At 38.7% G+C, this 14,764-nt stretch overlaps 2 protein-coding genes across 4 annotated transcripts in view; one reads left to right on the top strand and one right to left on the bottom strand.

Annotated features, from left to right (window-relative positions):
- Window positions 1–2,840: 2,840 nt before the first annotated feature.
- LOC121385372 (zinc finger protein castor homolog 1-like) overlaps window positions 2,841–14,764 on the top strand; it is a 36,117-nt gene continuing 24,193 nt past the window's right edge. For 2 of the 3 annotated variants that reach the window (XM_041516034.1, XM_041516032.1), the window contains exons 1-2: window positions 2,841–3,020; window positions 13,120–13,365. In XM_041516034.1, the coding sequence (XP_041371968.1) occupies window positions 13,240–13,365 (126 nt within the window). In that variant the 5' untranslated portion in view covers window positions 2,841–3,020; window positions 13,120–13,239. Of the gene's footprint in view, window positions 3,021–3,213; window positions 3,345–13,119; window positions 13,366–14,764 lie in introns of those variants that run through there. The other variant, XM_041516033.1, reaches the window with a different exon arrangement.
- Window positions 3,428–4,564, bottom strand: LOC121385059 (fibrinogen alpha chain-like). Its single transcript, XM_041515595.1, has one exon. It carries the CDS (start codon window positions 4,562–4,564, stop codon window positions 3,428–3,430), a length of 1,137 nt encoding a protein of 378 aa, XP_041371529.1.

Raw genomic sequence — 14,764 nt, 5'->3', positions numbered from 1 at the left:
TTTTTTTTAACTATAACAAGACGTTATCCCCTTCGCTATCTGATGTGCTGTAATTATGATAAAACGCGTGCACCATAATAACCATAGTATAACTTCCAGTTGTGTTACTTATACCACGGTTAGGCGAACCTGCACTGTTTTGACTCAAAAAAGTAAAGTTTCTTTTATTTAACGACGCTACTAGAGCACATTGATTTTTTTATCGTATCATCAGCTATTGGACGACAAACATATGGTCATTCTGACACTGTTTTTTTAGAGGAAACCCGCTGTCGCCACATAAGCTACTCTTTTACGACAGCCAGCAAGGGATCTTTTATTTACGCTTCCCACAGGCAGGATAGCACAAACCATGGGAAGTGCAAATAAAAGATCCCGTGCTGCTAATCGGAAAGAGTAGCCCATGTAGTGACGACAGCGGGTTTCCTCTGAAAATCTGTGTGGTCCTAACCATATGTCTGACGCCATATAACCGTAAATAAAATGTGTTGAGTGCGTCGTTAAATAAAACATTGTAATACAAGTTCTGGATGGAATCTAAATGATTCCATCACATTTCGTTGTCCAAATAATTATATTTTTCCTAGTTTCTTTGATATGAACATATACAGATGTGTCAGAAAGTGACATCGTAGATGACACAAGAAACAAATACGAACAAGACACAACTATTTGATGACATTGACACTGATATAAAGAATACTAAACGAGTTTCTGGGATAGACCGTTTATATTACGAGTGTGTTTTAAATTGTGCGTCACGAGCGAAAGCGAGTGATGTACGATAAAACCAACTGATATTCTGACAAAACTGATATATGCCCATAACAAGTTACATTTGTCACTATTACCACGTGACCGGCCTCGGTGGCGTCGTGGTTAGGCCATTGGTCTACATGCTGGTAGGTACTGGGTTCGGATCCCAGTCGAGGCATGGGATTTTTAATCCAAATACCGACTCCAAACCCTGAGTGAGTGCTCAGCAAGGCTCAATAGGTAGGTGTATACCAGTGATCCATAACTGGTTCAACAAAGGCCATGGTTTGTGCTATCCTGCCTGTGGGAAGCGCAAATAAAAGATCCCTTGCTGCTAATCGGAAAGAGTAGCCCATGTAGTGGCAACAGCGGATTTCCTCTCAAAATTTGTGTGGTCCTTAACCATATGTCTGACGTCATATAACCGTAAATAAAATGTGTTGAGTACGTCTTTAAATAAAATATTCTTTTCTATGACCACGTGGGTCGGGACGTAGCTCAGTGTTACAGCGCTAGCCTGATGCCCGATTGATCTAGGATCGAATCCCGTCGGTGGGCCCATTGGGCTATTTCTCGTTCCAGCCAGTGCTCCACAATTGGTGTAACAAAGGCCGTGGTATGTACTATCCTATCTGAGGGATGGTGCATATAAAAGATACCTGTACCTTGCTGCTAATCGAAATGAGTAGCCAATTAAGTGGCGACAGCGGGTTTCCACTCTCAATATCTGTGTGGTCCTTAACCATGTGTCCGACTCCATATAACCATAAATGTGTTGAGTGCGTCGTTAAATAAAATATTTCCTTCCTTCCTATTACCACATATGAACACCAAGTAAATATACTTTTGCTGATAGGAGTATTTATAATCCATACGCAAACATACTAAATATGGATCAGAATATGTCAGCAACTGGAGAAGCGTACATGCTTCCATTTTTGTAGGGGTTGGGGGGGGGGGGGGGGGGGGAGGAGGATTTTTGCCCGAATTAAATGAAAACACCCGAATCTGCATTACAACATTTATTCATATTAGCGTTACTATCAAACATCTATATAGTGTTACAAACGAATCATATATTATATATTCTTTATTGCATTAGGCCAAATGGCCCTTGAGCATACAAAATAACATTAAGTAAATACATTATAAAACAGGAGGTGTATATATACGTGCATTTCATTATATAAATGCTAACAATGTAATAATAATAAGAGGATAAGCTAATTAATACAACACAATTAAATAATTTAGGATATAGACACACACAAATAATATTAATATTATACATGAGTTATGCTGGAGAAGCTTTAAATTAATTATATAATATATTATTTCGGTGCTGAAATGCTCTATAATCATACGCATTTAAAATCAATGGCATGCATTTTAACTAATATTGTGGGAAGATTGTTGAAAATACATGGTGAAAAGGTTTCAGACTAGCTCATTTTGCCCGAATAACGCTATCGGTTTTGCCTGAATGTGAGGATTTTCCCCCATGACCCAGATCCCCCCCCCCCCCCCCCCCCCCCTCCCGTCTCGTACGCTTATGTGGGACAGGAAACTATTCACCTTCAAACAAGAGAGGAAACTGTATTATCTTCAGTTTGGCAGAGGTTAGTACCCAGCCCCCCGCCACTGACGTCTACCATTTGGCTAGATCAATATAGTGTTGAACAAAGTCAGGTTAAAAACAAAAGACATTTGTTTTGTTTAACGACACCACTAGAGCACATTGATTTATTAATCATCGGCTATTGGATGTCAAACATTTGGTAATTTTGTATATATAGTCTTCGAGAGAAAACCCGCTACATTTTTCCATTAGTAGCAAGGGATCTTTTATATGCAACATTCCACGGACAGGGTAGCACATACCACGGCCTTTGATATACCAGTCGTGGTCCACTGGATGAAGCGAGAAATAGCCCCATGGGCCCAACTACGGGGAACGATCCGAGACCGACCGCGCATCAAGCCAGCGTTTTACCACTGGACTAAGTCCCGCCCCACAATCGCAGGTAAATGCAGGGTGTTCGTACAAACAACACTTTTGACAGAATCCCTGACTCGTAATGATAACAGCTGTGAGCAATATATCTGTTGATAATCACTTCTGGGTTACATGTCTTTGTGTACTTTTCTGGGTACTGTGTCTACTTTCACTTTCAACAGAAAAGAAAACTGTGAAATAACCTATTTTGTTTTCATTCTGTTAGGATTAATATTCCAAGACAGGTGTGAACGGATTATACTCTTAGGTATGTAATATAGCATTTTAGTTATACCCAAGGTTGAAAATAACCGACATTTTATATACGAGTATGTCGCAGGTTTTGTACAACATGGGCGACGCCAGGAAGGCTACTTTTGTGTGTAGGGGAGGGAAAGGCTAGTTGAGCCACGGGGTTAGTTGAGCCACCCCTTCCCATTTCTCTTTAAAGAGATATTACGACATGTTGTACTACTGACAGCTTGTGACCTACTTTATTCGTGACATGATGCGAATCATCTCGGTCATTTCTGTAAAGTATGCGAAGTAAAAGAAATATTTTCACATGAAAAAGTTGATTTCAAGATATGAGGTATGTTGATTACTATTACAATAACTGTAAAGAGTGTGCATGTTCTATAAATGGTGATACACAGTAGAATAATTGGGATCTTTTCAAGGCAAGTTTGAACCAAATGTATGACAAAATGTTGCCGGTATTAAGCAAAATATCAAAATGGTGGGAATGGGGTAAGTTATGCCACTGCTACTGGGATAAATTGTGCCACTGCGACTGGGGTAAATTGTGTCACTGCGACTGGGGTAAATTGTGCCACTGCGACTGGGGTAAGTTGTGTCACTACGACTGGCGTAAATTGTGTCACTACGACTGGGGTAAATTGTGCGACTGTGACTGAGGTAAATTGTGCCACTGCGACCGGGGTACGTTGTGCCACTGCGACCGGGGTAAGTTGTGCCACTGCGACCAGGGTACATTGTGCCACTGCGACCGGGGTACATTGTGCCACTGCGACTGGGGTAAATTGTGCCACTGCGACCGGGGTACGTTGTGCCACTGCGACCGGGGTAAGTTGTGCCACTGCGACCAGGGTACATTGTGCCACTGCGACCGGGGTACATTGTGCCACTGCGACTGGGGTAAATTGTGCCACTGCGACTGGGGTAAGTTGTGCCACTGCGACCAGGGTACATTGTGCCACTGCGACCGGGGTAAATTGTGCCACTGCGACCGGGGTAAGTTGTGCCACTGCGACCGGGGTAAGTTGTGCCACTGCGACCGGGGTACATTGTGCCACTGCGACCGGGGTAAATTGTGCCACTGCGACCGGGGTAAGTTGTGCCACTGCGACCAGGGTACATTGTGCCACTGCGACCGGGGTAAATTGTGCCACTGCGACTGGGGTAAGTTGTGCCACTGCGACCAGGGTACATTGTGCCACTGTGACCGGGGTAAATTGTGCCACTGCGACCGGGGTAAGTTGTGCCACTGCGACCGGGGTAAGTTGTGCCACTGCGATCAGGGTACATTGTGCCACTGCGACAGGGGTAAATTGTGCCACTGCGACTGGGGTAACTTGTGCCACTGCGACCAGGGTACATTGTGCCACTGCGACCGGGGTAAGTTGTGCCACTGCGACTGGGGTAAGTTGTGCCACTGCGACCGGGGTAAGTTGTGCCACTGCGACCGGGGTAAGTTGTGCCACTGCGACCAGGGTACATTGTGCCACTGCGACCGGGGTAAATTGTGCCACTGCGACTGGGGTAAGTTGTGCCACTGCGACTGGGGTACATTATGCCACTGCGACTGGGGTAAGTTGTGCCACTGCGACTGGTTACATTATGCCACTGCGACTGGGGTAAGTTGTGCCACTGCGACTGGGGTACATTATGCCACTGCGACTGGGGTAAGTTGTGCCACTGCGACTGGTTACATTATGCCACTGCGACTGGGGTAAGTTGTGCCACTGCGACTGGGGTACATTATGCCACTGCGACTGGGGTAAGTTGTGCCACTGCGACTGGTTACATTATGCCACTGCGACTGGGGTAAGTTGTGCCACTGCGACTGGGGTATGTTGTGCCATTTGGGGCTAGTTGAGACATGATTATTGAAGGTGACTTTGTGGTTGTTAAAGTGGCAGGAAAGACACGCATGGCACATTTCATTGCTCATGTTGATTCTATTAATGTTGGTGAATTTGAAGGCGTTTTTCTTCGGAGAGTATCAAGCAAGATTCAGTCTGAACCCAGTAACTTTGTCATAAACATTGATATATATTTTTTAAAATTATTATTCCCATTTTTATTGACATGATATCCACACACAGATGTATACAGTACATATGATAAAAAGATCCACATGAAAAAAAAAAAACGAAGTAGCTAAGGAGATATTTAGCTAAGATCGAATATATGTGACTGACAATCAGACATACATGTATCAAAAATTCAAAAGGAGACTAACGACATAATAAGTATCAAAAAAAGAAGAGAAGAAATACAATCTAGGTTTTAAATAATTATATTGTGACAAATTGACCAAAATTTGGTGAATATTTCATAGTTGCATGCGGAAAAAGCCGCTGCTTTTGTAACATAATAATACTCCGTCAACTCTTTTTGGATCCATTTCAAACTGGGTACATATGCATTAAAATGACTTTTAAATATTACGTGTTTTGTAACGAGTACAATGGCATTAATGGGATCATTATTTCTAGTTTTAAAGCAAAACATTACATTTTCTTTATTAAATTTAATATTGCTACCCGTTTTTACATTAATCCAGTTCTGAATATCATTCCAAATTGAGTTGACTAAAGTGCATTCCCAAAATAAATGGGTAATTGTACCAAGTTCTAAATTACAAAAATTACACTTCGGACAAGAAATATAACCACTTTTATATAAGAAGGTATTAACAGGAAGTATATTATGAATTATTTTAAACTGAAACCAGCGCAATTCACTACTATCAGTACAGCATAAAGGAATTATATTTATTTTTTTCCAATCAGAATCTGAAAAAGTACAATTAAAAATGTTTTCCCATTTTAAATTGTATGCCGATTTTGAGAATGACGAATTTAGTAAAGTATTATAGTAATGTTTACTTCCTCTAACTGTTGTATTTAACTTTCTAATATTATATGGTAATATGGGAAACGGCAGTTTATTTTTCAGTTCAACTTTACACAATTTAAAATATTGTTTTACCGCATTAATTACACCTTGATAAGTTAAAAAATTAGTTTTGATATTAAAAACTAGTTTAAATTCATTATAAGTTAAAAATTTACCTCTTTCGTTAACTAAATCATTAATAAATTTTATCCCTCCCTCAAACCAATCTCTATAGAATATTGAATTTCCATTTATTTTTATGTCATTATTATTCCAGATATATTCTGACAGTATCTCTTCAAATACTGAGTTTGATTTGCATTTTTTAAGATATGTTCCCCATGCTGTTAATATTTCTTTCCAAAAATAATTATAAATATATTGACAGTGTTTTCCTATTTCTTCAGAGTCAAAATCCATTATATTAGCTAAACATTTATACTCATAAATAATCAATCCCTTCCATTTAGAGTCGGTGATAACTAATCTTCTAATCCAAGCAATTTTTTGTGCTTTAATAAATTCTTTGACGATTGTAACTTTAATACCACCATCTTTCATATTTTTTTTTGACATTTGAATACGCTTAATTTTATCAGGTTTCCCATTCCATATGAAAGAAAAAAATTGTCTCTGTAGTAGTTGAATATCGTCATCTTGTGGATTTGAAAGGGTTGAAATTAGATGATTTAATTTTGGTAAAATAAGACTCTCTTATTTCTCCCTAATGGTGTTAAAGTTCTACTGGACCAATTTTTTTTTACAAATATACAAGGGAAGCAAGAAACAAAAGACCAATTATGTTTTTCTCCGGCTTCAAGAAAAGCAACAACAAAAAAACATTGATTTGCATGAAGAAAAGCTCCAACTTCAGAGTTCCATATGTTGTATAAATATGTGAATACTGAAAAAACGTTTAAGCCTACAACTATTTTGGTTGGCGCAACCAAGCAGTTTGTCACCAATTTAATATTGCAGTACAAAAAAAGGGGGATTTCCTAAAACCTCGCTTTCATTTGTCATGTCACACCACCAAAAAGTGAAAAAGGGTCACGGCATAACTGCCAAAGATATTAGTTTACAGACTACAAAGTCTATTTCAACATAGTGAATGCCTCCGCGGTTGGAACTTTTTTTACCCTAAAACAAAATGCATCAATTGAATATGATTATGTATACACATGTATCTTACCATATTGTAAATTAATACAACAAAAAATGTTATCATCAAATACACGTAAGTTTACTGCACCACTGAGCAATCATATCTATATTCTATAGGCGCTATTAAAAAAAAAAAAAAAAAAATCGGAAGGGTCGATCACACCGCAACACTCGAACCAAAAACGAAGTCCCGAGTTTTTTGTCTGGTAAACCTTATATTAACTGATGATGGGTCAAATACGTCCAGAGACGACTATAAGGTTTCGCTCGAACTAAATTATCGGTCCCGTCTGTGTTATTAGCTATATTTCCCTCGAACTGGTGATATATCAAATGGAAAACCACCGAAAAGGACCAACAATTGCCGCGCTTGCGCAGTTGGTTATTACAACCTTTGGATTATAATAATTTAGGCGGAACGAGTTATAGATGGATCGGAGAATCGCGACACTAGCCAAGCGATCTTTTCTTTGCCATACCTGTCATGTTGTGTGTTCAGCCAGCAGCTATCGGTAAAAGTATTTCAAGTACAGCTAGTGTCACGGTGCCTTTTCGATGAAGCGTGATACCAGTCAAACAATTGGCCTCGGCGGGAAGCGTTACTCTGAACACGTCTACCAGACCAGTTTTCAATGAAACCAGGAGCGAGGTACTCAGCTATCATCACTTCGGCAAGGGCTTCTGCATCACATGAGTAATTTCAAATAAATCCTTTCACTCTGATATTTTGTTATATAACACACTGATGAAATGTTTAAGTTTGCAGTTAACAAAATAATATGGTAACAGGTCGTTTCGCCCTTATTACTAGTTCACCCTCGGGAGTTGTTTTGAACAGGGTTGATTCGTACCTCTAACCGAGTAGTTTCGCCCCATGTTTCGATTCGCACTAATTTTTATTTTGTTAATAAAGTACATTTATTCATTGATTTGTCCTATATCCATTGATTTTTAGATGGCACACATTGCGTGTTTATATTTACAGATAAAAATAATATTATAATTTTGTTTATTTCCAGTATCATTTACTCAAGCCATATACATGAAATACGTACAGGCCTTAGATAATATACAGACAATGTATTTTAATTTATGAACAGTCACACTGCATGCTACTGATGTGCTGTGGTTTCTTATTAAATATACTACCTACCCAGCTGAGGTTAAACGACTCGGTACGAATGAGATTTAGGGCGAACCAACCCTGGGCGAATAGGACTAAGGGCGAAACAACGCAGAGTTCGAAATGGTTTTAGAGAGAAACGACTCTGATTCGAATAATATGCATCTAATGCTTTGGAGACTGGGATCCGAACCCAGTACCCACCAGGCTGGAGACCGATGGCTTAACCGCTGCGCCACTGAGGCCGGTAGGTAAATTGAAAATAGCACCATTAAGACATGTTCTAGTTCAGTTCAGTTCAGTTCAGTTCAGTTCAACTTTATTTTCGTGCTTATATCCCATTAAAGTTCAACCAAGCTGTCCTGGACACACATCTCAGTGTTCTAGCATTTAAAAGAAACCGCAAAAAAACACATATGGATGCACAGTTCCTGAACCTAGTCTGAGTTGTTTGTGATGGCATCGTGGGTTAGGTAAGTTCTGTCTTGTATCACTCTCTACCACTTGAATCGTTAGTGAAACAATGTTAAAACGTAATATACAAACATGAAAGTCTAAACATACTAAACGTAAGTTTCGCTTCCTTATTTTATCACCATATCATTTATAAGTGATATTCTACATGAACACATGTTTATGTGTGTATGTGTGTGCGTGTCACGGTGTATACTATGTATGTAGGCCTGTTTGCATGTATGCAAACGTCCTGACACCTATCTAATTCAACTTTCTAACTTATGTTACGGAAATATCCGATGTTGACCGAATGGTTCGGTTGAACTACCCGATGGGTCGAACACTTTCTCGAGCACCGACGGGGTTCGAGCCAACGAGATTCAACTGTATATACAGCTTTTAACTAGTCAGTCCTGGACAAAATTTCAATTCACTCACCTTAAAAAAATATACATATATTTCACTTTATGTGTGTGTTTGACCATAGATATATCGGACTAATATCCGGATATACCGAAACTGTTCGTTCAATGTTTATAAATGCAAATTAGGTCAGCACTTTAATTGTTCACACACGACATAACACACGTTATAAACATTCTAGTGTCATCGTTCAGCTATACTGTCACTTGGAAATAATTGTACAAGTATTCAGCTTCTGTAGACCAGTGCAGATAGTCTTGTAAGTCCACACATACCACATACCAACTGAAATAATTATAAACACTGATATTGTCACTTCTTTCCCACGTGAGGACATTGTGTACAAACTGCCAGAGCCAATCCAAGCTGGGGCTATTGTTCATAGAGCAAATCAGTTAATGTTCACAGAGGCGGATGGGGGGGGGGGGGGGGGGGGGGGGGAGGGGCCCGACCCCACCGCTAAATTTTGCGACAGTTATAATTTTATTATATATTAATTTTCGTTTTTTTTACGATCCCCTCCAAACCTGCCCCAAAGTTCCATTGGCATTCCGCCTCATGTCCGTGGGGCCGCCCCTAAATGGATTTTCTGGATCCGCCTCTGGTACTAGTACTAGTACTAGTAGGTTTGACAGCACTGTCTGACGTTACCAGGTTTGCATTACTAAAGGTAACACACCACCATTTGTCGTGTCGTTACTTGCTGTAGCAGCTTAAAGGGACATTCCTGAATTTGCTGCATTGTAAGATGTTTCCGACTAATAAACTATTTCTACGGTTACACTTACATATTACATACATTTTCTTGTTTACAATATCATTGTCTGTATATTTAATGTGTTTCTGGTCGTCTTAATATTTGTAAGAAGCCCAAACTGGATTTCGTTTTCAAATAATTTCGTACGTAGGAACAAATATATTTTAGGAAATAAAATGAATTTAACCTAGTACAAATATTTGAACGATCAGAAACACGTTAAATATACAGCCACTAATACTTTATGCAGAACAATATATTTGATAAATATCTGTTAGTCGATAACATCTTAAAAATTATAGCAAACTCAGGAATGTCCCTTTAACATAGTCCGGTTTAGGAAATAGTTCCTCATAAAAAAAAACCTACAAAATTCAGATATGCTTTTTGAAATATTTCTTTGATGATTATATAGGTTGACCTATATAGTATTTAAATGACCCACAGGTTTGAAGTTACTTGTTATATGTAGTACTAACTGATAACAACTGTACAAGTGATATAGTGCCACTTGTATAACAGCAACACGAGGCGGTGGTCGGGCATAGGGGCCATTAATTGAAACATTTCTTGGTCGACCTACATGTATGTTGATTTTTTAAACGGTACTTGTCAGTTGAGAGTACTCCCTAAAATTAGTAGACACATGACCCTCTCAACAGTGTTGTATTTTTCATAGAATATATTCTGACAGCAATTATCTTCAAGTGTATGGAGGTGGTGTGTAAGTGAACAAAATGAAAACTTACTGAACTTTATGTTTGACATGCTGTCTGTAGTTACCATGTTTGCGTTATTAAAGGGACATACCCGCGTTTTTAAACACTAAGACATATTTGTAACTATTATAACCGTTTTTGATAACTGAAATCATACTTTACTTAGATTTTATTGTTTAGATTATCAATCTCCGTACATTCGAAGCGTTTTTGGTCGTCCTGATGTGTTTAATATCACAAAATGCATTTGTCATATTTTTAAAAACGCACGTGCGTCTGAGACGTAACATTTATGGAGTCGAGTTTTAGTCTATTTTTAGAGGGTATATCACCATTTCGAAGTCACAGACTCATGTTTCACTCAATTGTAACTTTATCCAAATGTGTTATAGGTTTGTAGATTAACTAAACTTAGTGTTAATTTTCACAGGTTGAAACTGGGGTCTGTCCCTTTAACTAAACTTAGTGTTAATTTTCATGGGTTGAAACTGGGGTATGTCCCTTTAAAGTGAACTCAGTGAAAGCTTTACTAGTATTAAGACCTTTATGTTTGACATTTCATGGTTAGTGATACGTTTTGGTTGGTTAAACATTTTTCACAAACACTTTTCATTATGTTTCATTGTGTTCACATTTCAATAAAACATTTGAACAAAAATGGACCAACTTACCCTTTGATGTGGCACTCTTTACCCCAACTTCATAAATCAAGGCTAATATTCGTTCCTCGTATTCAGCCTTGATACATGTAGTCAAGATTACTGATATCCACTACTAGCGCCCTCTATTGGAAGAAAATTTGTAACACCGATTATGTCCCTTACACGATGACATCGCTGACCAATCACAGCATCGGTAACATGTGACAATCTTGAAAGCAATATCAAAAATTAACCGCCAGACGCTGACGCTGCCATCTTTGTTTACAATAACAAGGGAATCTATAAGGAGCGTTGCGATTCGTTGCAATCAGATCTCATCGCATCCAATGAAATTTAAGCATTTTGTGGCACGATTCTTGACGACATGTATCAAGGCTGAATACGAGGAACGAATATTAGCCTTGATTTATGAAGATGTCTTTACCCCAACAGGTGGTGGTGAAGTTGAGCCATTTTAAAATCTGTTTATGATGGTTCATCAGACTGCAGGCACTGGATCTATTACGCCAACTTCACTAGGGAGTATCACTGACAAGATGTTGCCCTATTGACCCCCACCCCCTCCCCCAGGGCAGGAATTAGTAAAATATGTCTCAACTAACCCTCTCATCCCCTATTACGTTATTGTCGTAACCAGTATTATATACCCAACCGTTCTTTGCTTATTACATGAGTTAAAGTTTCTCGTTCCAGCCAGTGCACCACGACTGCTATATCAAAGGCCGTGATATGTACTACTCTGTTTGTGGGATGGTGCATATAAAAGAACCCTTGATGCTAATCGAAAAGAGCAGCCCATGAAGTGGCGACAGCGGGTTTCTCTCTCAATATCTGTGTGGTCCTTAATCATATGTTTGACGCCATATAACCGTAAATAAAATGTGTTGAGTGCGTCGTTAAATAAAACATTTTTCTTATTATGCACTCTTACAGATTACGTTTGACTTTCATGGCGATTTACCCACTTCTGACAGAGTTATGGCCCTTGAATATATTATCATATTTGAAACTTTGTTAGTGTTTGAACCTAAAAGGGACATTCCTGAGTTTGCTCCATTGTAAGATGTTTCCGATTAATAAAATATTTCTACGATTAAACTTACATATTAAATATATTTTCTGGTTTGGAATATCAGTGTCTGTATATTCAATGTGTTTCTGGTCGTCTTAATATGTGTAAGAAGCCCGAACTAGATACTGTCTTCAAATAATTTCCTACGTACGAATTTGGTTTTAGGAAATAAAATGAAATTTAACCTAGTACAAATATTAGAACGATCAGAAACACGTTTAATATACAACCACTAACATTTTATGCAGAAAAATACATTTGATATATAATTACAATCATTAAAAAGTCTCTGTTAGTCGATAACATCTTGAAAAGTGCAGCAAACTCAGGAATGTCCTTTTAATTGGATATAAGAACGGAAATAAGTTCAAATAAAATGGAAGTTTGTTGGGCCTGGTAGGGGACATGTATTGCTTTGGCAATACCCTTGGAATAGTTATTTTAAATTTAAGAACATACACAAATGTATTTTTCACACTACTTATTTTTCTTAAAGTTTCTTTCGTTTCGTAAAACGATCTGTATTTGTATTCGTATATTTTCGTGTGTTTTTGTTAAACTAACTGTATTTGTATTCTTATATTTTCGTGTGTTTTTGTTAAACTATCTGTATTTGTATTCTTATATTTTCCTGTATTTTTGTTAAACTACCTGTATTTGTATTCTTATATTTTCGTGTGTTTTTGTTAAACTATCTGTATTTGTATTCTTATATTTTCCTGTGTTTTTGTTAAACTACCTGTATTTGTATTCTTACATGTTCTTGTTTTTTTGTTGTTGTTAAACTACTTGTATTCTCATACCCGTTTGTGTTTTATTGCTCTATTTGTGATTCTATATTTTACAGACATTCCTCACTTCACAATACCCAACTAAAATACTACGAAGATGGGAAATCCATTTTCTAAAGAGACTGAAGCAGAGTCCAAACAGGAAAACAATTCTCGCCAAGAGGAGATAACTCAAAATGAGGAGAATGAATCTGATACAAGCAGTGAAGAGACACACGGGTCTCCTCCGGGCAGTACAGCAGACACTAGGACATCGCCACCCTACCAACAGTTCTCACAAACGGCTCCAAATATCTCTACATGTAAAATAATATACCCATATGTGTCCGTCCGTCTATGTGTTTGTTTTTCTGCCTGCATATATGTCTGTCTCTCTGCCTGTCTGTCTGTCTGTCTGTCTCTCTGTCTGCCTGCTTGTCTGTCTGTGTGTCTGCCTGTCTCTCTCCCCTATCTCTACCACCCCTTCTCTGTCCCTCCTCCCCCTCTTTCTCCCTATCTGTCTTTCTCTATATATCTCCCTCTCTATCTCTTTCTCTCCCTCTCTCTCTCTCTCCCCCCCCTCTCTCTCTCTCTCTCTCCTCTCTCTCTCTCTCTCTCTCTCTGTATATATATATATATATATATATATATATATATATATCCCTCTCTCTATCTCTCTCTCTCTATCCCCCTCTCTTTCTATCTATCTATACCTCTCTCTATCTCTCCTCCCCCCTCTCTCTCTCTCTCTCTCTCTCTCTCTGTCTTTCTCTCTTTCTCTCCTCTCTTCTCCTCTCTCCCCTCATCTCTCTCCTCTCTCTCTCCTCTCTGGCTCCCTCCTCTCTGTCCCTCTCTTCTCTCTCTCTCTCTCTCTCTCTCTCTCTCTCTCTCTCTCTCTCTGATTGCCTGCTTGTTTTTTTCTCTGCCAACCTTCCTGACTCTATTTGCATGCCTGTCTCTCCGCCCGTTTATCTCTCTGCCTACCTGCTTGTGTGTCTGTATCTCTGCCTACATGCCTACCTCTCTGCTTGCTTGCTATCCCCTGCTTGGATTCCTGCACGTGTTTCGTTAGCTATATTACTGTTATAAATCTCATTAACCTTCAGTGGTATCTGCCGTATCGGCCATACCTAACGAGGGGTGGGGGTGGGTGGGGAGGGAATATGCAACCCGAGAAAAGTAAGAAAACAAAATGTAATTTTTAAGTTTAAAAGTCCCCTTTATCTTACATTTTGAAGACCGTAGATATATTCACGCTCTGGTGCATCCTGCGTTGCACCCTTGTAGTACTAGACTGAATTTTTAGTCACGCATCGTGCACACTAAATTAAAGTTTGTTTTTCTTTAAAGGGACAGACCCTAGCTAGTTTCAACCCGTGAAAATTAACACTAAGTTTAGTTAAAGGGACAGACCCTAGTTTCAACCCGTGAAAATTAACACAAAGTTTAGTTAATCTACAAACCTGTAACACATTTGGATAAAGTTACAATTGAGTGAAACATTAGAATGTGACTTTGAAATGGTGAAATACCTTCTAAAACTAGACTAAAACTCGACTCCATAACTGTTACTTCTAAGACGCACGTGCGTTTTTAAAAATACGAGAAATACATTTTGTGATATTAAAAATACCAGGATGACCAAAACCACTTAGAATGTACGGAAATTGATAATCTAAACCATAAAATCTAAGTAAAGTATGATTTCAGTTATCATAAATG

Source organism: Gigantopelta aegis, chromosome 11 (genome assembly GCF_016097555.1).
Source record: "Gigantopelta aegis isolate Gae_Host chromosome 11, Gae_host_genome, whole genome shotgun sequence".
NCBI classification, from domain to species: Eukaryota; Metazoa; Mollusca; class Gastropoda; order Neomphalida; family Peltospiridae; genus Gigantopelta; species Gigantopelta aegis.
This window is presented reverse-complemented; position numbering and strand designations above follow the sequence as displayed.